The sequence below is a fragment of the Gouania willdenowi genome, chromosome 16, assembly GCF_900634775.1.
Source record: "Gouania willdenowi chromosome 16, fGouWil2.1, whole genome shotgun sequence".
NCBI classification, from domain to species: domain Eukaryota; kingdom Metazoa; phylum Chordata; class Actinopteri; order Blenniiformes; family Gobiesocidae; genus Gouania; species Gouania willdenowi.
In genome coordinates, this window is record NC_041059.1 from 38,610,601 (window position 1) to 38,634,713 (window position 24,113).

Below are 24,113 nucleotides of genomic sequence, written 5' to 3' on the forward strand. Positions count from 1 at the left end.
TGAAAATGGCTCATGTTCATGTGGATGGTGGCAGAGGGAAAGAAGCTGTTTTTGTGTCTGGAGGTTCTGGTCCTGATGGACCTAAACCTCCTTCCAGAAGGGAGAGATTGAAACAGTTAATGACCGGGGTGGGAGGGGTCGGCCACAATCTTTCCTGCACGCCTCAGAATCCTGGAGGTGTACAGGTCCTGGAGGGAGGGCAGATTGCAGCCGATTATCGTCTCTGCAGAGTGGATGAAGTCTGCTATCATCTCCACTGTCTTTAAAGCATTGAGCTCCAGGTTGTTCTGGCTGCACCAGGACACCAGCCGGTCTGTCTCCCACCTGTAGTCAGACTCGTCTCCATCAGAGATGAGACCGATGATGGTCGTGTCGTCTGCAAACTTCAGGAGTTTGACCGACTGGTGAGAGGAGGTGCAGCTGTTGGTGTACAGGGAGAAGATCAGAGGAGAAAGAACACAGCCCTGAGGAGATCCAGTGCTGATGGTCCAGGAAGCAGAGATGGTTTTTCCCAGCATCACGTGCTGCTTCCTGTCAGACAGGAAGTCTGTGATCCACCTGCAGGTGGAGTCTGGCACGTTCAGCTGGGAAAGCTTGTCCTGAAGGAGAGCTGGGATTATTGTGTTAAAAGCAGAGCTGAAGTCCACAAACATAATCCTGGCGTAGGAGCCTGGGGAGTCCAGGTGCTGGAGGATGAAGTGGAGAGCCAGGTTTACAGCATCGTCTACAGACCTGTTGGATCTATAGGCGAACTGCAGGGGGTCCAGGTGGGGGTCGGTGATGTCCTTGATGTGGGAGAGCATGAGGCGTTCAAAGGATGTCATGACCACAGATGTCAGAGCGACAAGTCTGTAATCATTAAGTCCTGTGATCCTCAGCTTTTTAGGGACAGGAACGATGGTGGAGGCCTTAAAACAGGCTGGTACGGTGCATGTCTCCAGTGAGGTGTTAAAAATGTCTGTGAACACTGGAGACAGCTGATCAGCACAGTGCTTTAAGGTGGAGGGAGAGACAGAGTCCGGTCCACAAGCCTTAGGGGGGTTTTGACTCCTGAAAAGTCTATTTACATCTCTTTCTTTGATGGAGAATGGTGTATCTGTGGGAGGGGCTGAGGATGGGGGGGATAGGGGAGAGAGCCTCTGTAAGCAGCTGTGGTGAGACTATAGCTTTGATGTGGGGGGTGAAGGTGTTGGAGTGAGGCTGGTCAGAGGTGTGAGGTCATACACAAAATAACTCCAGAATCACTACAATGGCAACAAAAACAATAACAAAAATACACGACTCCAAAAAACATACGTTACAGAAAAATACACCAAACAAAAAAATATAAAAGTGATGATGAAGTCATGCACATGTCCCATAAAATTAAACCAGGAAAATTGCACCCACATTTTGCACCCGCAAATATACCCCCTTATGCTCCCACATGAATACATACTTCCGACAGGCACTGGACTAGTTGTGTAATTTACCAACTAATTCAGTTGTAAATATCTCAGCTACATATCTCCAAAATAATACACAAATTCAATGACACTCCACACTATTAGTGGGGCTCATATTTGAATGAACTTTCAATTCTTCCAAAATTCTTCCAAAATCCTGCAGTTTTTTATTATTGCACAAAACTTCTTCAAATTACAAAAAAAAATTGGTCACAAAAATAAATGTAAAGTGAAGATCCTGCAGGCACATATCTGTCACTTATTGCTTTGATATCATTGGTGCCGTGCATATTCTATCATTTATTTACATGTGGAAGTGCAAAGAGCACAATAATGATTAAATCACTCGTTTTCCCTCTTAAAATCTGTGGTTCACTTAAGATAAACTGCTCCGTATTTGGCCCCTGAACTAAAATGAGTTTGACAGCCATGACCTAGTGACTAACTCACGTACATATCTATTTACCTAAACGTTACATATTAGCTTAGTTACATTATTGCCCTAGTTACAACTATTTATTTACCTTTTGACCAAATGACTTACATACATACATATTTATGCACTTATTTAATTACCTATTTTATCCATCACCTTCATAACTCACTTATGTACTTGATATTAAGCAGCAGTAGTATTGTTTAGTGGACACTGGGTGTCGCTGTTTCTCTCCTTTCAGCTCTAGTTAACTCACCGCTTATACAGTTTAATGTATGTATTTATTTATTTATTTACATCATTTTATTTATTATACAGTTGTCGTACTAAAGCTTTCTATATGATCGGTTTTGGATCAACAATTGAAAATATTAAATAAAAATATATTGACAATGTCTTTAGTCACGTGACGTGACACGGGGAGCCAGTATATAATTTCACTTTCACTTTCACATCCGTCAGTTACAGACAGAGTGTGTGTCGGTGTGTGTGTGTGTGTTTGCAACTCAGCGTTTATTCACTAAACACGGGAAGGTAACAAGCCTGAGCAGGTAAGTGTGTGTGTGTGTGTGTGTCTTTGTTTTAATGTGTATATGTAAAATGTGTGTCTGTGTGTGTGTGTGTGTGTGTGTGTGTGTGTGTGTGTGTGTGTGTGTGTGTGTGTGTGTGTGTGTGTGTGTGTGTGTGTGTGTGAGAGAGAGAGAGAGAGAGTGTGTATTTATACAGAAGTGTGTTGCATTTGTGAGTGTAATAAATTGATAACCTCTGTTTTTGTGTATTTGTGTGTAATAATGTGTGTATTTGTGTGCGTGGGTCAGTTAGGAGTCATTTGTGTGTGTGTGCTCGTGTGTGTATTTCTGAGAAATGAGCTGCTGAGGAGAAAACGAAAGCACGTTTGACTTTGTGTGAGTTTAAAGTGTCTGTCTGTCGTCATCATAATAGCACAGATAGTGTAACATGTAACATGTTACATGTTACATGTTACATGTTACCACAGCAGCTGTAACCACAGGTGTAAATAGTACTGATAAATCTCGACCTGTTGCTGGATTAAAAATGTACTGAAGTAAGTAAAAAGTAGCTCATTTAAATATCAGAGGTGGCTAAAGTACTAGTGTTCAGTACTCAAGTAAAAGTATAGATACATGAATAAAAAATGACTCTGGTAAAAGTGAAAGTATTGAAGTTGCTCCCTTACATGAGGAAAAGTAAAAAAGTACATGCTACTAAATGTACTCAAGTAAAAAAGTAAAACAAAGGCCCTTTCAATAATGACAGGATTTCTAAACCACAATATTCCATATCTTTTATTATCTTCTGCCACGAAGTGGAAGGATATAGGTTTGAACTCTGAGTTAAAGTGGACATGTTGATGACTGTGTCTTGTTTTTTTTAAGAACTTGTAGAAAATTGGTACATGGAAACAAGTTCAATCTGTTACCTTAAGAATAAATAAAACAAATCAAATCTGTAAATACTAATAAAACCCAGAGCAGTTTTGAGTTTAAAAACTTTCAAATGTTAACCATTAACATAAGGAACCTGCCGAACAGAAAAAAGCTCAAACTACCAAATATTTGCGTCTCTTTACGTCATGACGTCACCTTCGAACGTCTTAAAATTAAGGAGCTCATTTTAAAATGTGAGGAGTAGAAAGTACAGGTATTTGTTTAAAAAAGTAAAAGTAAAAAGTCTCCCAAAAAATAAATACTCAAGTAAAGAATAGATTCCAGAAAAAACTACTTAAGTACAGTAACAAAGGTTTTGTATTCAAGGTAAAAGTTACTCGTTACTTTCACCTCCAACATAAAAAATAAAATAACACCAATGAATTCAATTCAAAATAAATACATTCTCAGGCTCTAAGTATAGATATATTTATGAACTCTACAACAGTTTCATGCCAAATGTGCCATGTGGGTAAGAACATGATAGGTAGTAGGAAGTAAGCGTCATATGCTCATGAGGGGCGGGGAAAGCAAATTCAGGCTTGCCATTGGCTTTCAAATGTATTACAACCAATCAGGGTCCTGGATTTAAATCTAATCCCTCCTACTTTATTATCCTCCGCCACAAAGTGGAAGGAGGGCATAGGTTTGAGCTCCGTATGTCCGTCCGTCCGAGTTAAAGCTTTTCTCAGAAACTGTTTAAGGTAGGATCACCAATTAAACACATAATTTGGGAACCATGTTATAGTTGTATGGTTTACACATAGGCCAGTGTGGTAAACCATTATTAAAATATGTTTCATATCAAGTTTACCCGTTAGTTATCTTAAGGATCATTGTACCATTTTAAAAAAGCTAAAATTTAGGGTATACTGGCAGAAAAAAGGCTCAAACGTCAAAATAATAATAATACCAGTATTTTAATGATAAAGATATATGTTATTTTTTTTAAACCAACTTGTTATCATTAGAGATGCTAACAGGAAGCTAATACATGAGGAAGGTTATGGGGTTATTTATAAAATGCTCAGTAATTGTGATTAATTGGCATTGAACTTTAGTAATTGGGAACATAATTTTAATTGATTTCAGGGGGAATAAATTACTGTGATTTCAATTGTAATTGGAAAAATTACAAGTCAACGTTATCGTAATTCAGTTGTAATTGAACATGTTCACAGGAGCCTGAGCGAGATGGAGAAGATGAGCTTCTTCTTCCCTCTGCTTTGCGTGTGCGTGGACCTGTGTGTGGTGAACGTCGTGCACCTGGTTCAGCTCTCGCCCCTCCTGGCCTCACATGCCTTCCTCACCATGTGGGGCGGAGCGCTGATCAGGGTCGTGCTGATCGTCTCCTTCGTCCTCGGTTTTCCCGGGAGCCTCCCGTGGATGCGCGGCAGTGACGTGCTGCAGTGTTGGGCGGTGCTGTGCCTGCACTCACCCGTCTACACCAGCTGTCTGTGGATGCTGGGACACCCAGTGGAGGAGGAGCTGTGGGGGTGGACCTCCACGAAACGGGTGAGTGTCTGGCTGCATGCAAATATTCCCTCCTATCTCCTTTCCTATCCACTTTTCCTTAACCCCCAGAAGTGTTTAAGTGATAAGGAGCGTTCCAATTCTCTTTAAGTTAAGGAAAGGAGGCTCAATGCTTCCTTAATACCCTCCTTTAGCCTAGGAAACACTGATGCATCCTTTAAAGATGAAGATAAACATATCCTTTATTTGCTGCGTTTCAGCAGCAGATAAATAGGAAGATATACTGTATATACAGTACATGGGCCTGTACACTGTACAGCTAGAAAAAGGGAAGACATGTTGCAAGAAAGGAAATTGCACAGTAAAAACAATAAAAACAGAATATTTAAGAATACAAATATACAAAAACAATAAAAAAGGAGACCACATAATGCTGACCCACAATTCCTACGACAACACTTAAAGGAACCCGCTCATCGTCCAAGAAAAAGCTATCAGAGACATTTTTAGCCATAATATGTTTTCATTCACCTATGGAATGCTTTGTGCGGTTGTACATGTGTATTCCTCCAACATTATGTAGGCCTATATCTTGCATAAATGTTTCATGAAATCCTTCTTATTTTGGATTAATGTTGATTTCTGAGTGGAAGGTGAGTGTGAGCAACCATTCTCAATGTGACGTTCTTTTACTTTCACTTTTGTTCCTCGTAGCCTGGTAACCTCTTTTCCTTTGATTTACATTTGAACCTTGTGATATTTAGGATTGTATCATTAGAGGCACAGAGGAAAGTGTTAGAAATGTCAATTTTCTGAAATTTGTAATTTTTTCACCACTGCAGACGTCACGAACCTCCAACGCCGTCTGATTATTACATCATCTAGTGGAAGTGTGTCTGACTGTCAAAACAATGTGATGGCCTTTCACTAACTCCTTTAGGAAGTCTCCTAACACCTTTTAAAAGTAGATAGGAAATGAGATAGGAGGGACTATTCTGACGCAGGTCAAAGCTTTCAGATTGTTTCTTTACATCACTTCCTGTTTATACAGCACGTGTGCTCTGTGTGACACATAAAGAGTAAACAGTAACACACACACATATTAAAGTCTGTAAAGCAGAAGTAAATTTGTGTTCTGAGTTTGTCACACCACAGAAACATGTGTCAATGACCACTGAGCCAAATTTGAAAGATCAAAAAAATCGCTAAATATATAAAATCAAAATCATGGAAAATCAAGCACTTCTCTCTGCTCTGAAACGCTGGGGCCGTGTCAGTTAGAGGCGCTGGAACCACGCCCACGCATGAAAAGAGCGCCACGTGTACTGTGCGAGGACGTAACCCTACAGTAACGTTGGAAGCTAGCGCTAGCAGCGTCATCGGACTGACCCAGCCCTACCTGTTAGAGCCATCAGAGCCAGAAACTGACTTTGAGTCAGACACTGATAGTGTTCAGCCTCGTTCCTCACACATTATACGCTTCAGCAGCAGGGTTGGGTTTATGCTAATGATGGCTCCGTTACATAACGCAGCTAAGATTTCTGACCCACCCATTATATCCTAAACACACAGTTTGTGAAGCCTAGCTCCACAGGTAAATTCTAAATGGTTGAATGGCTTTTACATTTTTAAAGGAAATACATTTATGACCTTTTTAATGTGTTTAGAAGAAAATGGCTGAATTTGCTTTACACAGACTTTAAAATCCACTTTTGCAGTTTTTTTTTAATTTTTATCTCATATGAGGTAACTTGAGTGTCTATTAGCACATAAAATGTGAAATAAAACCATCCAGTTGTTTGTTTGTGGTCTGTGTAAGTCTTACAACACAGAGAAAAGTGCTCTGTTTCAAATTTTCTAAGTTTGTGACGTCACAAGCTAAATCAGGAAAGAAAATACCCTCCCCTTTGCTGGTAACTCCACTCATAATAATAATAATAATGCATACATTTTATATAGCGCTTTATCATGGACTCCACCTCCAACCTGAATAAAACTCTAGTTAAAGTCCGCCATTGTTTTTCACACCGAACGCGACTGTAGCGACTGCAGTCGCTTCAATCGCCCGTGATGAGTCACTTGAACATAGTGGTGCTGTTTGGTTTACTTGTAGAGTAAAGGTTACAGACCCCTGACCAGGGGAAGAGGGTTAGGAGACCCCACTATCAGAGCTGGACCCTCTGAATTTAATTCCATGGGGTGAAGCAATGCAGATGCTAAGTTAGTTATGCTACTGTTAACTTAATTCAAGTACAGCTTTTCTACAAAATAAAAAAAAACAGAATACATGTAACCTGTATTATGTTTTGCTGTTATTTAAAAAATATTGTTATGTCTTAATTATATAAAATATCACCCCACCCCCGTTCAAAAAAAGGGTGCGACCTAATTCTGTGCTGGTGCGACCAACTGAAAAAGTTGGTCCCACCAGTGCTACCACTGGAAAACTTAGTGTAGAGTCCTGCTCTTGGGAAACTTGGAAGTAACGCTCATCATCCTAACATATGTACAGTATATAGTAGACACTAGACAGTTTATACTCATTGAGTATGCCATTTAAAACACAGCCTAACACTCTGCTCCATGACTACAGCAACCAGATATGCTAAGTTACCAGTTACAAAGGTCGCCACTTAAACCATAACACCAGCCGAGACCTCAAACCCAATTCCAGCACTGCAGGAAGTCAGCTCTGAACTCCATACAGGAAACCAGTCTCACATGTTTGGGCTAGCTTAGCATGTAGCGTCGCTGGCTGAGCAGGGTCAAAGGGTAAAGAGGTGACTATCTGCACACATTGTTTGATAGGTCCAATAGAATGAAAAGGAGAAACCTGGTGCTGTTAATGAGAGTATGTATGTGTACCGTGTGCCTGCAGGTGCTTCAGGGTTATCTGGTCACACTGGTGTCTTGGATCTACTGGAGTCAATACGTGTTGCCTCGGCTGAGTCCGACGTCACCCCAACAGTCCACAGAAGACCATGGGACCTTTAAGCGAGTGGTGGGATACCTTCGGCCATATTTCTGGCGCTTCGTCTTCGTGCTGACTCTTGTTACGCTCTCATCTTACGGTAGGTTACAGACTTCACCAGCAGGCTTGTTTAGTTTTACACTGGATTTCTACTGGATGCGTAACTACCCTGTAACGTTTCCGCTGCGTAATCCTCTGTCCATCAATTCCCAACGCCTCCATCTGTGATGCTTAACTGTTGCACCAAGGACCGGTGGCGGTTTTTGATATGGGCGACATGGGCAGCCGCCTAGGGTGGCAATCTGAAAGGGGCGTCGCGAGGAAAAAAAATAAAAAAGAATTTTCATTCAGTATTTTGTATGGGCCCTATTTTCCGGTCTGGACTTAAGCACTTTTTTATTCGCCTGCAGTTAGGCACCTCTCTATTGCGCGTATTTTCCGTTCCAGGTTCCTGACACGCCCACCAGGCGTAAATCGACAAAAAGCACGTAGTCTGTCAATGAAGTTTATCTGAAGCCAGGGAGGAGGACTGGGCCATAATGGAGTTTTCCCAATGCTTGTAGATGTAATTGAAATCCATGAAAATGCACTTTTAATTTGAAAAGCCTTTGTTGATAAACAGTGTAACAGGTTGATTTGATCAGATTGAGGATCAGATTATTGCAGTGTGTGAATCGGCCATATTTTTCAGTCCGAGTCACAGTTAAAATCTCTCCTTTTTCCCTTCGATATTAACTTCTTCCATTCCTGCGTTCAGAAATGATCAGCGCATCAATCATCAATACGTTGCCTGTATCTCTAAAGTGTGAGGAATTTATGTATAATAATTATAGTGTCTGTGAGTGTCCTGCTTGAATACAGTGGAGACAGATTAGACTTTAGATTCTCATTTTTAACTTTGTCTTTTTTTTTTTTAAATCTCTGTTAAATTAATATTGTTTTTTAATAAACACAAAAACACTTCTATATTGTTGTGGTATCATTTCTAAAGTGATTTCTGATAGTAGTGGGACGGGATATTGACGGCGTTGTGTTGCGTTTCGTGGTTCAGCCTTCACATTCACTGAATATTATTTGCTGATTTTGCTCATTCCTCACTTCCTGCTGGAGCTCAGGGAACACATTACATTTACATGTGTTCTGAGTGGTGATTGGCTGGGAGGCTGGGTAAAGGGCGGGCGTAAGCAGGGAAAAGAGTGAACAATTCTGTTCCCACAGTAGTGAGTGTATGACGGTGTAAGACGGTTCTTTGTGTGTTTGATTGTTTATTTTTGGCGTGTTACTACGACCTCCATTAAAGCCTGTAAAACTGTGATAACGGCTCGAGTCACGTCATTAAAATACCTTTTTGGCTGCAGTCAGTGTGTGCGCCCCCCCCCTTCTGCGATATTATGAGTCCGTGTTGCTTAAATTTTGCAACATAATGTTTCGCTGCACTTATTCCAGGTTCAGAAGCGCGTAAGAGGAAAAGAACTTAATTTGCCGGGAGAATACGAGTAAGGCCAGATTTCAATGGGAACACCCACATTTCAGGGCCGCTCCACCCACACGCGCTTTATGTAGGGCATAATCTTCCATGGGGGGCCACATTTTGCATGGGGGGACGTATTTGCGCACATGCTCAATAGATGTGCTGCTCACATATGCGCTCCATGTGGCACAGAAGGAAATAAAAGACCACCCATTCATTGCTGCAATGACCAATCAGAGGAGAGCGACATTCTTCCAGAGTGTATGGAAAGATCAGTGAGTAATTTTTAGCCGATGTGTCCTTGATATCAAGGACGTCAAAAACACAAACTAGTTCACGAGAGAGCGGCAAAAAGTCTGACATGTTAACTAGTCAATCATTGATCAAGGTCTCTAATTAACTAGTCAATCATTGATTATGGTCTCCCATATAACTAGTCAATCAATCATTGATTAAGGTCTATAATTAATTAGTCAATCATTGATTAAGGTCTCTAGTTAACTAGTCAATCAATCATTGATTAAGGTCTCTAATTAACTAATCAATCAATCATTGATTAAGGTCTCTGATTAACTAGTCAATCATTGATTAAGGGCTCTGATTAACTAGTCAATCATTGATTAAGGTCTCTAATTAACTAATCAATCAATCATTGATTAAGGTCTCTAATTAACTAATCAATCAATCATTGATTAAGGTCTCTGATTAACTAGTCAATCATTGATTGATGTATCTAGTTAACAGTCAATCATTGATAAAGGTCTATCGTTAACAGTGTAACATCACTTTTGACAGTAACTAGTACTTTAACGCAATATTTTTCTAAAGAAAAAACGCAGTTACCGTTACAATAAGGTGCGTTTGTCCGTTACTTTGCTAGCTGCAGTGTACTTCCTGTTTACAGTGGTGCTACATATTTTCACGGGACGCCGTGCCAAACACGGTAAAACAGTAGAAGAAGAAGCATTGTCAGCGTGTTTCTGTTTACATCACGTGCGCTAATCATGGCGAGTCAATGCGAGAGCAGGACGAGCTTCTCAGAGTGGAAATACGCGCATTATTTTTGTCTCCAAAAGATGCATCAGTGAAGCTAAGCTAATGCTGTGGCTGGATTTTAACGGACTGTGACTGTTATCCTGGGACAGGTCAGACAAACTATTGCACGGTATGTTGTTGTTAATAAGAAGCCTGTCACTGCTGCTGAGTCACTGCTAACAGCAGCTCATTAACCTGATATGTTTAGCATTGTGTAGCTGAGAAAAATGCTGTGAATTTGTTTTTCCACATTTATTTTTATAAGCATTTTCAACAGCAGAATGTGCACCTGGAATATGCACAGCTTACTTTACATTACTGTGCTAAGGCTGAAGAATTACTGTTTTAATTTTGGAGCAGCTGTTTCATGCTTTATATGCACATCATTTATGGTTGTTTTATAACAGTTGATCAACAGTGGATTATTATATTATTACAGCACTAATATGAAGCTGTATGGACACAAATGACCCAAAATAAATAATACATTCTTTAATTCTAAGTAACTCAAAAGTTAGTTTTTTCCAGTAACTTATTACTTTTTGGTGTAAGTAATCAAAATAGTAACTGCGTTACTTTGTTAATGACGTAACTAGTAACGGTAACTAGTTACTTTTTTTCAGTAACTAGCACAACACTGATCGTTAACTAGTGATACGTTAAATATATGTTACTTGGAGGCTGAAAATCACTGCCAAAAAAGACTTAACTAGTGAACTAGTAAGCATGCTTGGTGGACTAGTAAAGGTTAGATATCTACTAGTAAAGCCATTTGCAGCAGCACTAATGAACTAGTAATGGTAAAAGTGTGTAAGTAGTGTAAATAAGCACGAGTTGCCTAGTTACAGACACAAAAAATCATAAGCTGGGAAAAGTGTGACTGACAACCAATGAAAACTCAGGATTTTGTTCTGATCCCCTCCCTCATTTGCTCTATAGTTTGCTGTAAAAGCCACACTTGCTTGTTTAGTTTTATTTGTGGCTCAGATTTTTTTTTTGTTATTTTAGCTTGAAGTTATTTCTATTTAATATTTATTTATCTTTAAACAGTTCATTATTTTTTCCATAGAGACAAATTACTGTATCTATACTTATGGAAAGTACATAATTTAATATTTATGCGGCTGCCCACCTAGAGAGTATTTCATGTCAGAACCACCACTGGCAAGGACTCAGACCCCTCACCAGACCTCAGTCTTTAGGGGGGCTGTAAAAACCATGGGTGGGCACAATTATTATTAGTCTACTTTTTTTTTAGCATCACTGACACAATTCCATATTCAATAAAATGGGCTTCGATACATACAGAGGCACTGATTTGATAATTGGCACCAAGTAGGCGAACTTACAAGTTTTTTTAACAATTGGCTTTAAAAAAATAAAATAAAATACTACGATGGATGTTACAGTTTATCCAGGATACCCCTGGTACGAATCCAGTCCATCACAGTGCCACATACACACACACACACACACACACACACATGCAGCTGTTAGACTTGGTGAAAAACGTCTTCTCCACATCTTTCGGGGCTTTTTCCAACCGTCTGTTTCAGGTGAAAGATGAAAAACGTGAAGATATTTCTCTCCTTTTGGAGCCTTTGTGGTTTTCTGCTTGTGCGTTTTCATAGCTGTGAACTTTCTGTGCGTCTGGTTCCAGGTGAGATGGCTATTCCTCAGTACACGGGAAAACTGACCAATGGGATCATCAACGAAGTGGCTCCTGATGCTTTTACCGAGGCCATCACTTTAATGACCCTGCTGACTGTTGCCAGGTAATATCTGGCAGTAGAAATCTGAACTACAAAACAATATGTGCTGTCAAGACATTTAAAAAAATGAGTGATTAATTAATTATTCTCTGTACTTACTTATTCTAATGAATCTCTTTTTTAATTTGAGAAACGCCCTCAATTTGAGGTACTTTCATTTACAATAATTACATTATTGTGGCAGATCAAAAGATTGAAATATAACAAATATCTCTTTAACCAAACATCATTGACAACATGATACAAGATCATTTTATCAAACACAGCAGAGTAAAAGTCCGCCCCCATCTGTGGGTCCCCTCAGTGTGGTGAGATTAAAACATTAAGCTCTCGTCCATTTTTCTGTATTTCTGTTTTGGTTCTAAGTCAGTAAAATAAAATAACCACACTGTTTATTTGTTATTTTCCTTTGGTTTAAAAACTTATATTGTAGTCTGTGCATCAGTGTTATGAATATACCGGGAACTTATGAAATGAGAAAGGTCCCGCGCTGTTTGGAATGTAAAAAAAACAATTATGGACGTTAATTTTTTGTGTGCGTTATTTTTTATGTAATTCATTAATCACGTTAAAGTGACAGCCCTAAAAAATAAAAAGAATTTATAAATATATATATAAAAATTAGTTACAGTTTGTACTGGTGTCCCTGTGGCGGAGCGTCAGTGGAATGGTCCTCACCTGTTCGTCTGTTGTTTCAGCGCCGTGCTCGAGCTGCTGTGTGACCTGACGTACAACATCACCATGAGCTGCATCAACACCTCGGTGCAGGGCTCCGTCTTTCAGGCAGTGCTCAAACAGGAAATTGCCTTTTTTGACACCACGCCGACAGGTAGAGCACATGCTGAAATGTTGCCGATGCACCATCCCATAACCAGTCCTGTTCAACCTCTGCAGCCCAGAAACGATGATGAAACCATAGATTTTTCATTGTTACAGATGTCGTTGACAGACATATAAAGATAAATCTATGAAGGCACAATAACATGCAGCAGTGCTTTTTCTAACAGTCTGTGCAGCGTCCGTATCACATTCCTTCCAAACTCCCTTTATTTGATGACATAATGATGGATAAGGAAACATCTGGATGTCTTTTCTTCTCTTTTTTTGGTGTCATGTTGTGTCTCTTTAGTCATTTGTTTTTATGGCCAATTGTGTATTTTACGTTGTAATATTGTGTTAATTTTCCTAGTGTTGTGTCTTTAATATTGGGTCTTTTAGAGTCATTTTTTTAGTATTGTATTTTTTTTTATAGATTAATTTGAAATCTCCTTCACATTTTTCACTTCCTTTAATTGTTAAATTAATATTTTTCTGACAGTCTGTTTCATACTACTTCTTAACACTGTTGGTTCATTTGTGGTTCATTTTTTCATGTAACAGATAATGAAGCTTGAGGACGTTTTCCCTATGAGTCACAGATATTATGGTGCTTCCTAGGGATACACTGTGACTGACTGTGATGGTGATTGATTTCCTAACCGTCCTCAGGTGAGCTGGTGTCTCGTATCACCACCGACACCAACGACATGAGCGAGGCTCTGAGCGAGAAGCTGAGTCTGCTGATGTGGTACACGGCTCGTTTCACCTTCCTGGTGATCTTCATGCTCTACCAATCGTGGAAGATGACGCTGCTCACCTGCATGTGGCTGCCCATCCTGTGGGTCATACCTGTGTTCACCGGACAGTTCCACCAGGTACCATCGGGTGGACTGGGACAAAAATTCAGCCCTGGCATTTTGTGTCCATAGACCAGCCCATTATCTACCTTATCAATGACACCATGTAGAACCTGTATTAAGTCAGTGATGCTCAACATGTGGCTCATTATGTCTTAATTTTAATTATTATTAACCTTCCTTTCTCCCATTTTTGCCCCAATTCAAAAAGTTTAGACACTTTTTTCAGAGTTTAATTTCCTTTTGCCAATAAATATCCCTTTTTTCCTATTTTTTGTCCATTTTTGAAAGTTCTGTTGACACTTGTATTGAATTTTTTTTCTGTCTTTAAATTTTTTGGCCACATTTTATCCAAATAAGCTAACGTTTGCTCAATAAATACAACTGGTTTTCTTTTTTCCTACATTTTGCCTCTTTTTATTCTACATTTTGCCCTTTTTCACTATTTTTTGCCACATTTTGCCAATGTAAGCTACCCTTCATTTGCTCATTTTCTGGCCACTCTTGATCACTTTTGGCCCATTTTAGTCACTTTTCACTTTTTTCTTGCCATGTTTTTGTCCCTTTTGGATAATTTTTGGCCACCTGTTACCATGTCTATAAAAAAAAAAAAAACCGTACGGGACCAGTCCACCCCTGGGTGGACAACTATCACTGTGAGGCCATCCATCCATCAAAAGGACCAACAGCTCTGTGGCTTTTTATCTGACATCAACACTAACCTGACTCTTGTTCTTTCAGACGATCGCTGCACAGGTTCAGGAGTCTCTGGCTAAGGCCAACCAGGCGGCCACAGAGACTTTCTCCTGCATTAAGACAGTCCGCAGCTTCGCCAACGAGGACGGAGAGACGGAGCGCTACAGGCAGTGTCTGGAACACACATACGGCCTGAACAAGAAGGAGGCGGCCGCCTATGCAGGCTCCACCTGGGCCAACAGTGTGAGCAAGAGCCTCCATTCATCCCTTACGGCCCCAAAAACCTTTATAGGCTGAGTCCAAACAAAGCAGAAAGACAGTAGAAGGCAGGCTGTGTCCCAAATAATCAAATTCATATAAGTGAAGTCAAGCTAAATTAACAAGAAGTTATATCGAGCAAAGTTTGATCAAGTCCAGGTATATTAGGACAAGTTATTTTAAGTTGTATAAACTAAAGTTTAAGCAAGTCAAGCTATAGCAAAACCAAGTTAAGCTTTTATCAAGATAAGTTTTATAAAGTTGAGTTATATTAAGTTAAAACCAGTTTAACCAATTTCTGCCCATATTTGTCACTTTAAGTAAAATAAAGTCATGTTATGAAAATACAACTATCTTCATACTAAGTTTTATCAATTCAAGTTAATCTTAGGCTTTATCAAGTCGAGGTATTTTTGCAAGTTAAGGTTTCATTAAGTTCAGTTAAACTTACAGAATTAAATGTAACTTCATTTCTACACTGTATCTAGGTAAAGCAAGTTTGATTTTAATAGGTCTGACTTCATTTAACCAGATTTATCTTGATGCAACTTAAGTTCCATTCTATTAAGTTAAAGTATATTGAATTTAGTCCAATTACATCATTTTATATGCATTTTTATCAACTTACGTTCTATCAACTTTAGCTTATTTTACATAATGTTAAGATTTATCATATGATTTATATGAAGTAACAGGATTTTGCTGCAATGTGTTTTTTTTAATCACATTTTTATCAACCTTTGAAAGTGGTTTGTCTGTGTGCTGTTCTTCAGATGTCGTCATTGACCTTGAAAGTGTGTATCCTGTACTATGGAGGGACGCTGGTGACCAGAGGGAAGGTCAATAGTGGAGACCTGGTGGCGTTCGTCCTCTATGAGCTGCAGTTTGCCTCAGCTGTCGAGGTCAGACACACTTTGACGAGGCTTTGTGTGCACGTCTCTATTTTTCTGACAGTGCAATGGTTTGCGTTTTAGGCTGTCCTACGTTACTACCCAGAGGTGAAGAAAGCAATCGGTGCCTCGGAGAAGATCTTTGAGTATTTGGATCGGAAACCTCAGCTTCCTCCGGACGGTAGTTTGGAGCCGGAGACTCTGGAAGGACACGTTCAGTTTAAGAACGTGACATTTTCCTACCCGGGGAAAGCTGATGACAACAGCCCCGTGCTGAAGGTATTCTTACGTTACAACAAGTCATCTGAAGGCACTCGTCACAAAATATACAGTTTAGAGCTGCACAGTAGCGGAACAAATCAGAGCCAGGCCGAGGGCGGGGCCAATGAGCGGGCCCTTTAAACCCAAGTATAAAGCTCATGAAAACATCTTTTTACAACATACACATGCTCACAACAGCGGGGTTTACAAGCTTTGACACCATGAAGTATAACAAAACAAGAGAACAACAAAAACATTAAGATGGTCACTAACATAAATTCAAATCATCTCATCACCACAGATAGCAACTGCTTTATTTTGACACCCACTTTAACCATTTCATCTCAGAGCCTGTATCAGTAGATATAAAGTTTAGTAAAACTGTCACAGCGGCCCACATGTTCACAAACACTATTTAATATGAAGTATTATAGACCTACTCAGCACTATTTGAAGGGCATACGACGAGCCTTGTGCTCCATGAACTCATCCACGATGCTCTGTGTGTGTATTTTTTCTGTTCTCTCATTCTCTATGGACAATGTCAGGGACCGAGGGTCAAAGTAGGAAACACACCAAAGCAATTCAAGTTTACGGCTTTTATTTAGCCAAAAAATAATGTTAACAGAAGGAACAAACTGAACTCCAACTGAACATGACACAACCCAACAGACCTACCAAATGACACACAGGGGGAACATTTAAGCTGGCTGATCAGACCAAACATGAAGGGGGTGACTAGACAGACACATTACAGACATTATTAGATACATAAATTGGTAAGTAAATTAGCTAAATCTAAATAAGCAAATAAGATTTGGCAAGTAAAATACATTGACAAATAATATTAGCAAATTATGTATAAACTGTAAATAATAAACTTAAAATGACATTCCAGATCTCCCCTCATGTCCTGCCATGGTTCACGCCATAGGGGTGGAGCCTGGAAGTTACACCCTGGAGCTGAATGAGTGACAGCTGTCCAGTGTGTGGGCGGGGTCAGCCCTCACAGACATGACAAGTCTACCTAGTCTCTCCTGTCCCACTGTGCTCCTCAACTGGTTCTTAATGAGTTTTAACTTGGAGAATGAGCGGGACACGTGACTGATGTGCGCACACATACTTGCTACATACTACATGCAGAAACCATGTTGTTTCCATATGTGACGCTTGAAAAATTGAAAAATGGCAATGAATGAACCGCTGTTAAGTTTCGTAAATAGTTTGTTGTATGTAGAAAGCTTGTCACCTGAGGAATCTGACGCTTATTTAAGGACTCACTTTAAGTACAGGTGAACGATTGTGGGACCCATGCAGCAGCATTCCTGAAAACGAGTGGTCATCAGATGTTCGCTCCTGGCCCGATGTTCACTGGCCAGACATTTATACATATCTGATTGAAAAACCCAGTGTATAAACGAAGCTGTTGTGAACAGGCAGGTAGGACGGCTGCTGTACTGTTTACGAAGGTTTCCTTGTATTTCTGCGTTTTCTGATCAGTTTTAACGGATGAGTTTCCATCTCTACATTAAGTCTCCTCCTCACTGTCCCACGTCTGCATATCAGTCCATTTACAGCTTTTTATGGTCACTTTTTACTGGATTCAGACTGAGATAGCGCTCCGTCCACTCCCCGTGAACCTTCGCCTCAGCAGATCTCCGGTTGTTTTGCACCGAACCTGCACGCATGCACCTAATTTAGTATTCATACGTCAAACGAAATGGGTCTATTTAACCCCTGTATAAATCTGAATGATGGGTGACTCCCCATACTCTGTGAGCTTCCGGGCACAAGTCATGAAGGGCCCGCCTTGTCCAGCTCCCCTGAGCCATGGTAGAGGCCCGGTTCTCTTATGTCCTATCTCCTATTCGGGCCCCTCTGGGGCCCGGGCCGGGAGCGTGCCGCCATCACAGCCCCCCCATAGCTTCGCTCCTGGAGCTGCAACTAATGATTAATTTTGTAGTCAACTAATCTATGAATTATTTTTTTGATTTGTCGACTAGTCATGATTATTTTTCTGTTTTGAAGCACATATTCATTAGAGACTCCCTTATACACTCCCATAATCAAGGCATTTTTGAAATTTCCTCCTAGTGGCAGGTCAGGAGAAAGCAGGGGTTTAGTTACTCTTTAAAGGGTTAAATGTTTGTACAGAACTGAACTGTGGCGTTTTTCCATCAGGACGTCACCCTGGAGGTGAAGCCGGGTCAGGTCACGGCTCTGGTGGGACTGAACACATCGGGGAAGTCCACCTGCGTCAAGCTTCTGGAGCGGTTTTACCAGCTGCAGGAAGGAGCAGGAGAGATTTTACTGGATGGGAAACCACTACAAAGCTACAGGGACCAGTACCTGCATGACAAGGTGTGAGGTCACTGTGCAGCGGCCATATAGGCCCACCAATAGGATTGACTTATAGTTAGTAAAGGTTGGGATTTATCAAAGTGAAGGCCAGATTCAGCAAAATTTTCTAATTATTAAACTTATTCACAAAAAAAAAATGCAGTTTGACCCTGCGTTAATAAAGGCGTCAACAAAAGGTTTGAGAAATTAAGAATAAACTTCTTACTAATTATCAGCATGTAAATAATTATAATCACCTATTGCTTGGAGTCTAAATACTTAATTTTGTTCGTTTAATTATCAAAATCTACATTAAGATAAGAAGAATACTAGTTTTTATTATTTTAATTTGCACAGGCCAATGCTGTGTGTCCTTGTGTTGTTTGCAGTAATAAAAAAAAACAATAATAATGAAAATGTTGATTAAAAACACTGTAAATACTGCTGAAGAAGTCACGACTTGTGGCTGCTCCACATTGGTTGTATTTAAAGGTATAAAAGCGTGTAAAAAGTGCTTTACAAGTGTTGTGTTTTAAATAAATGTGGACATATTTGTTTATTGGTAAAACATTATATAATATGATTTTTAATATCATACAAATTTCCACTACAGTCTTTACTTATTGTGCTGCTGTTAGTTGTATTTATATTGTTGACTGTTAAAGAACACGTGTGTTGGTCACATTTGGAAAGGTGTTTTATCTTGATAAATATTGCTGTAGTGAGGTCACATCCTCTCAGGCATGCGCTGCTGTCTCATTAACTTCCTGTCTCTCATTAGATCGCTGTGGTGAGCCAGGAATGTGTGCTGTTTGCTCGCTCCGTGCGGGAAAACATCAAGTACGGCTGCGAGGACGCCTCGGACGAGGACATGATCAGAGCCGCCAAACTGGCCAGTGCTCACGAGTTCATCACTGGACTGCCAAACGGATACGACACAGGTTCGACGCACAAAACACTTCTTAGAACAACAATTATTGGTACAACTAGAGTGAAACGAGAGATACATTGATATATTTAAAAAATTAGTGCTGTCAAGAGATTTAAAAGATTGAGGCAGTTAATTAATCATGCTCTGTAATGAATTAATATAATTAATCTCTTTTTTATTTATTTGTCATCAAAAGTTTTCATTTAAGTTTTCCCAAATTAATTCAGAAAAATAAAATTCTTAATATAATGTACATAATATACAAAACAGTGATATAAAATTCAAAAGTTCACAAAATAAAATCAAGTAAAAAGTTTTAAAGGACCAGCAGCCGATGACATTTGACCCTCCTGCTTCCTGTAGCAGCTCAGAGCTTTGTTTACAACATGGCGGACACCGCGACTTCTCCGTAGACTCATGGCTGTTTGTAGTGATTCACCGAGAAAACAAGCGGCTGGAACAGCGAATGAGCAAACACTACGCTATTAGTGCGTACTTTTCTGGATGTAAAGCATTGGATTGAGCGGAGTTGTTCCAGTCTACTCGCCCCCTCCCCCCTCCCTCACGACAAAATCGGTATCCACCAGCCGCGGTAGCACGTAGACATTCAGTGAAGGTGGAGTTACGTTTTAATGGCATAATCTACAGTGATTTACAACTGCCAGCAAGTGTTTCCCTCCATGTTAAAGTGTATCTCACATATTAAAGCACATGTATTGAGTGTTGTATCATATATCATGTAGAACATCATGTTCTATTTATTTTGGCAGGTTCATAATACAGCTTTAAAATCTTATGTCACAGAAAAGAGAAATTATAATAATAAAAACAGTTAGATTAGTACGTTGGTTTTCATTCCTTATTTTACGTTCTATATATTTATTTTTATTCATTTATTTTTTTGCTGCCCCCCCTGGCAAGAACCTCAAACTCCACCTATGCTGTGGACCATGACATCCTGATCTCTTGCTTAGAACATTGGGTAGTATTAGCTCTTCAGTGGTTCTGGTTGTACCTGACAAACAGAACCCTTTGTGTTGGCCTAGGCGAATGTGTGTCTTCCACTGCTGTTCTATCATGTGGGGTCCCCCAGGGTTCAGTTTTGGGCCCCTTCTATTTTCCCTCTTCCTCCTGTCCCTGGGCTCCATATTTAGAAAACACAACATACCTTTTCATTGTTATGCAGATGACATGCAAGTATATCTCCCTGTTAGATAACACTCTGTGTTTTAACAGCTTTACAGACTTTTTGGTAGACATAAGGGCTTGGTTGTCCCTACATTTTCTACATTTTGATGAAAGGAAAGCGTAAGTCATTGCTTTTAACTGTGACCTGAGTTCCTTTGGTCCTCATGTTAAAACAAGTGTCACAAACCTTGGGTTTAAGCTAGATGACATCCTCACTTTTGATAACGAGATCAGAGCTGTTGTCTAATCAAGCTTTTTTCATTTACGTCAACTGGCCAAAATCAAACCAATGCTTACTCAGCAACATTTTGAAACAGTGATCCATGCTTTTATTACCTCTGGACTGGGCTACTGTATGTGGGGATTAGTAAATCCTCCATCTCTTGTCTCATGATGGTACAGAACGCTGCTGCATGGCTTTTAACTGGCACAAGGAGATCTTAGCACATTTCCCCTGTTCTGAGCATTTTACACTGGCTGCCAGTTCATTTTAGGATTGATTTTAACTCTTTTTATTTGTTTTTAAATCATTGAATGGCCTCGAACACAAATACTTGGCAGACCTTCTTCACCCCTGCTCGGACACTTAGATCAGCTGACCAGCAACTGCTAAGGGTGTCAGACAGCAGAAAAAAGCTCGGAGGCGACCGTTGTGGGTCTGAAGATGTGAAGCACATTACCACTTCATATTAGAAAGGCTTTATCTCTGCCTTTTTTTAAATCTCTTTTAAAAACATAACGTCAATGAAGCACATTAGTCTCCCACATTGTATTGTAGTCTGTGCATCAGTATTATAGATATACCGCGAACTCTTAAAATGAGAAAGGTTCTGCGCTGTTTGGAATGTAAAAAAAAGCAAATAACTGCATTTTTTTTTGTGTATGTGTATATTTTTTTCTGTAATTAATTATTTGCAATTAATGCATCAAAGTCCCAGTCCTAACAAAAATCTATATATTAAACATAGGATGCAGGAGCATCTAAAATCAGATTTAATTTTAAGCATTTTGTATCACTATTTAGCTTTGCTTTGAATGTGTTTGCATGTGAATAAATGTGTAGAACAAATATGAACCTTGGCCCTGCTGGAGGTTGATGCTCTCTCTGTGTTGCGTAGATGCTGGGGAGAAAGGAGGACAAGTGTCTGGAGGTCAGAAGCAGCGCATCGCCATCGCCCGAGCTCTGATCAGACGCCCCAAAGTCCTCATCCTGGACAACGCCACCAGTGACCTGGACACAGAGAATGAGTATCAGGTTAGACGTCTTGACCCCAATTTCCCCTGGATGTGGAATGGCTGTGGTTCCGCTGCGTCACGGTGGCAGAGCCGATACGTTTCCATTCTAGTTAATATATCAGTTTTCACCACCAGGGTATACGCTCCGCAACAGATATGCAGGGCTTCTATTTTTGCCGGACGCAAATTTCGAATTTATTATTCCGAAATGAATAATTTGTAATTAAAGTGTTCTGTTTGGTGTGTGTGTAATCAGTCTGTGTGCGTGTAATGTGTGTGTGTGTGTGTGTGTGTGTGTGTGTGTAATATGTCTGTGTGTGTAATATGTCTATATGTGTGTGTGATATGTGTATGTGTGTAATATGTCTGTGTGTGTGTGTGTGTGTGTGTGTGTGTGTGTGTGTGTGTGTGTGTGTGTGTGTGTGTGTGTGTGTGTGCGTGTGATGTGTGTGTGTGTGCGTGTGATATGTCTGTGTGTGTGTAATATGTCTATATGTGTGTGTGATATGTGTAATATGTCTGTGTGTGTGTGTGTGTAATATGTCTGTGTGTGTGTATGTGATATGTCTGTGTGTAATATGTATATGTGTGTGTGGGTGTGTGTGTGTGTAATATGTCTGTGTGTGTGTGATATGTGTATATTTGTAATATGTCTGTGTGTATGTGTGTAATATATGTGTGTGCGTGGGTGTAACATGTCTATGTGTGTAATATATATATGTGTGTGTGTGTGGGTGTAACATGTCTATGTGTGTAATATATGTGTGTGTGTGTGTGGGTGTGGGTGTAACATGTCTATGCGTGTAATATATGTGTGTGTGTGTGTGTGTGTAATACGTCTGTGTGTATGTGTGTAATATATGTGTGTGTGTGTGTGTGTGTGTGTGGGTGTAACATGTCTATGCGTGTAATATATGTGTGTGTGTGTGTGTAATATGTCTATGTGTGTAATATATATGTGTGTGTGTGTGTGTAATATGTCTATGTGTGTAATATATATGTGTGTGTGTGTGTAATATGTCTATGTGTGTAATATATATGTGTGTGTGGGTGTAACATGTCTATGTGTGTAATATGCCTGTGTGTGTATTGTGCGTGTCCATCCACTCTTCATTATATCCATATCTTCTAAGGCTCTTATTAAATAAATACAGTAAATTTTCTTGGCTCTAGTCCAGGCGGCCATCTTGGATTATGTCATCACCACAAGATCGTTGAATTATTCCATTTGGAATGAAAATCAGAATAAACCAGCCACTTACTTTGGATTTAAAGTGTAACTAAACTCCTGCTTTCTCCTGACCTGTCACTAGGAGGTAAATTTAAAAAATGCCTTGAATATGGGCGGGGCTCCTGGAGCAGTTAAGACACGCCCAGTCTATACTATAAAATCTACAGTGAACAATCTATGCTTTGCTAACTAGCTACTCATTACTCAATATACCTCTCTATTCACTCTTCTCTCCGTCCAACCTACTCACCACAGATTGCAGAGCCCATAGCTATTATAAAAGGGGCGGGACTACAGTTCTTGTTTGTGATGCAAGATGGTCCCAAAACATCACATGATCTTGTTCTCAGCCAATAGCAAAAATCTACTGTAATAGCCTGGTTTCAACCCATAGAGGGCAGTCATTCTGACATTCTACAATGAAACATAACAAATTGAAATACTTTGCTTAAATGTTGAAGGTGGAATTTAGGCTGTCATGTAAACATGGCTAATTAGGGAGATTTTCCCAGTCCTCTGGATTCCACACAGTGGAGCACAGAGACAATCTGCATCCAGTGGAAATCTGGTGTTAGATTCCCAGTAAATTGCTGTTCAGTTTTTCCACTTCCTTTAACACAAAGTGATGATCTGCAGGTGCACCAGGCTTTGTTGAATGAGGCTAACAGCTGCTCTGTGCTGCTGATCTCCAACAAGATGAGTGTCATCGAAAAGGCCCGGCACATTATTGTTCTCAACAGCGGGACGGTGGAGGAAGAGGGCGGCCACGACGAGCTGATAAAGAAAGGAGGTCTTTACGCGGAACTGGTGAAGAATCAGAATATGGGCTTCCATCGTCAAGAAGTGACGCAGTAGCTGTGATAAGATGACGGCGGGCTGTGATCTTTGCTCGTGTGTAATGTAAATGTTCCATTACGGTGTTGCTCCTGTTGTTTTAATTTCTCCTTTATTCTGTACAGCACTTTGTGATTTTTATCTGAGAAAAGTGCTTTATAAATAAAGATTATTTACTTTTGAAAAAAAAAAAAAAAAACAACATTAGTGCAGCTTCTAAGAGTAAATTCCTCTGTTTTTCACTGTTATTATTTACATTCCTGAAGGTGTAATATGTTTCATTTCCATCTGGTGATGTTATCCATATATATATATATATATACACAAATATATATATACACATATATATATATATATATATGTATATATATATATATATTTTTTTTTTTTTAACAAGTCAAAATGTGCTCAAAGACATCAGCTATTATGTACAATGCAAAAAAAATACAGGCACTTTTTTTATTTATTGTGAAAAAATAATAATATTACACTTGGTAAATAAAGTGTTCTTTGTGCAGTTG

At 39.7% G+C, this 24,113-nt stretch overlaps 1 protein-coding gene across 1 annotated transcript; it reads left to right on the top strand.

Annotated features, from left to right (window-relative positions):
* Positions 1-2,293: 2,293 nt before the first annotated feature.
* Positions 2,294-23,910, top strand: tap1 (transporter 1, ATP-binding cassette, sub-family B (MDR/TAP)). Its single transcript, XM_028471334.1, has 13 exons — positions 2,294-2,432; positions 4,511-4,844; positions 7,681-7,873; positions 11,940-12,054; positions 12,750-12,880; positions 13,540-13,745; positions 14,469-14,666; positions 15,455-15,583; positions 15,656-15,850; positions 18,014-18,193; positions 18,954-19,113; positions 21,410-21,546; positions 23,395-23,910. Exons 2-13 carry the CDS (start codon positions 4,524-4,526, stop codon positions 23,611-23,613), a joined length of 2,184 nt encoding a protein of 727 aa, XP_028327135.1. The 5' UTR covers positions 2,294-2,432; positions 4,511-4,523; the 3' UTR covers positions 23,614-23,910.
* Positions 23,911-24,113: the final 203 nt, after the last annotated feature.

Bases quoted from the DNA above. Each gene is read 5' to 3' on its own strand.
- tap1 (XM_028471334.1), top strand. From the start codon at position 4,524: ATGGAGAAGATGAGCTTCTTCTTCCCTCTGCTTTGCGTGTGCGTGGAC. The intron at 12,881-13,539 runs GTAGAGCACATG...AACCGTCCTCAG, and splicing joins TTTTGACACCACGCCGACAG to GTGAGCTGGTGTCTCGTATC. The intron at 13,746-14,468 runs GTACCATCGGGT...TTGTTCTTTCAG, and splicing joins TCACCGGACAGTTCCACCAG to ACGATCGCTGCACAGGTTCA.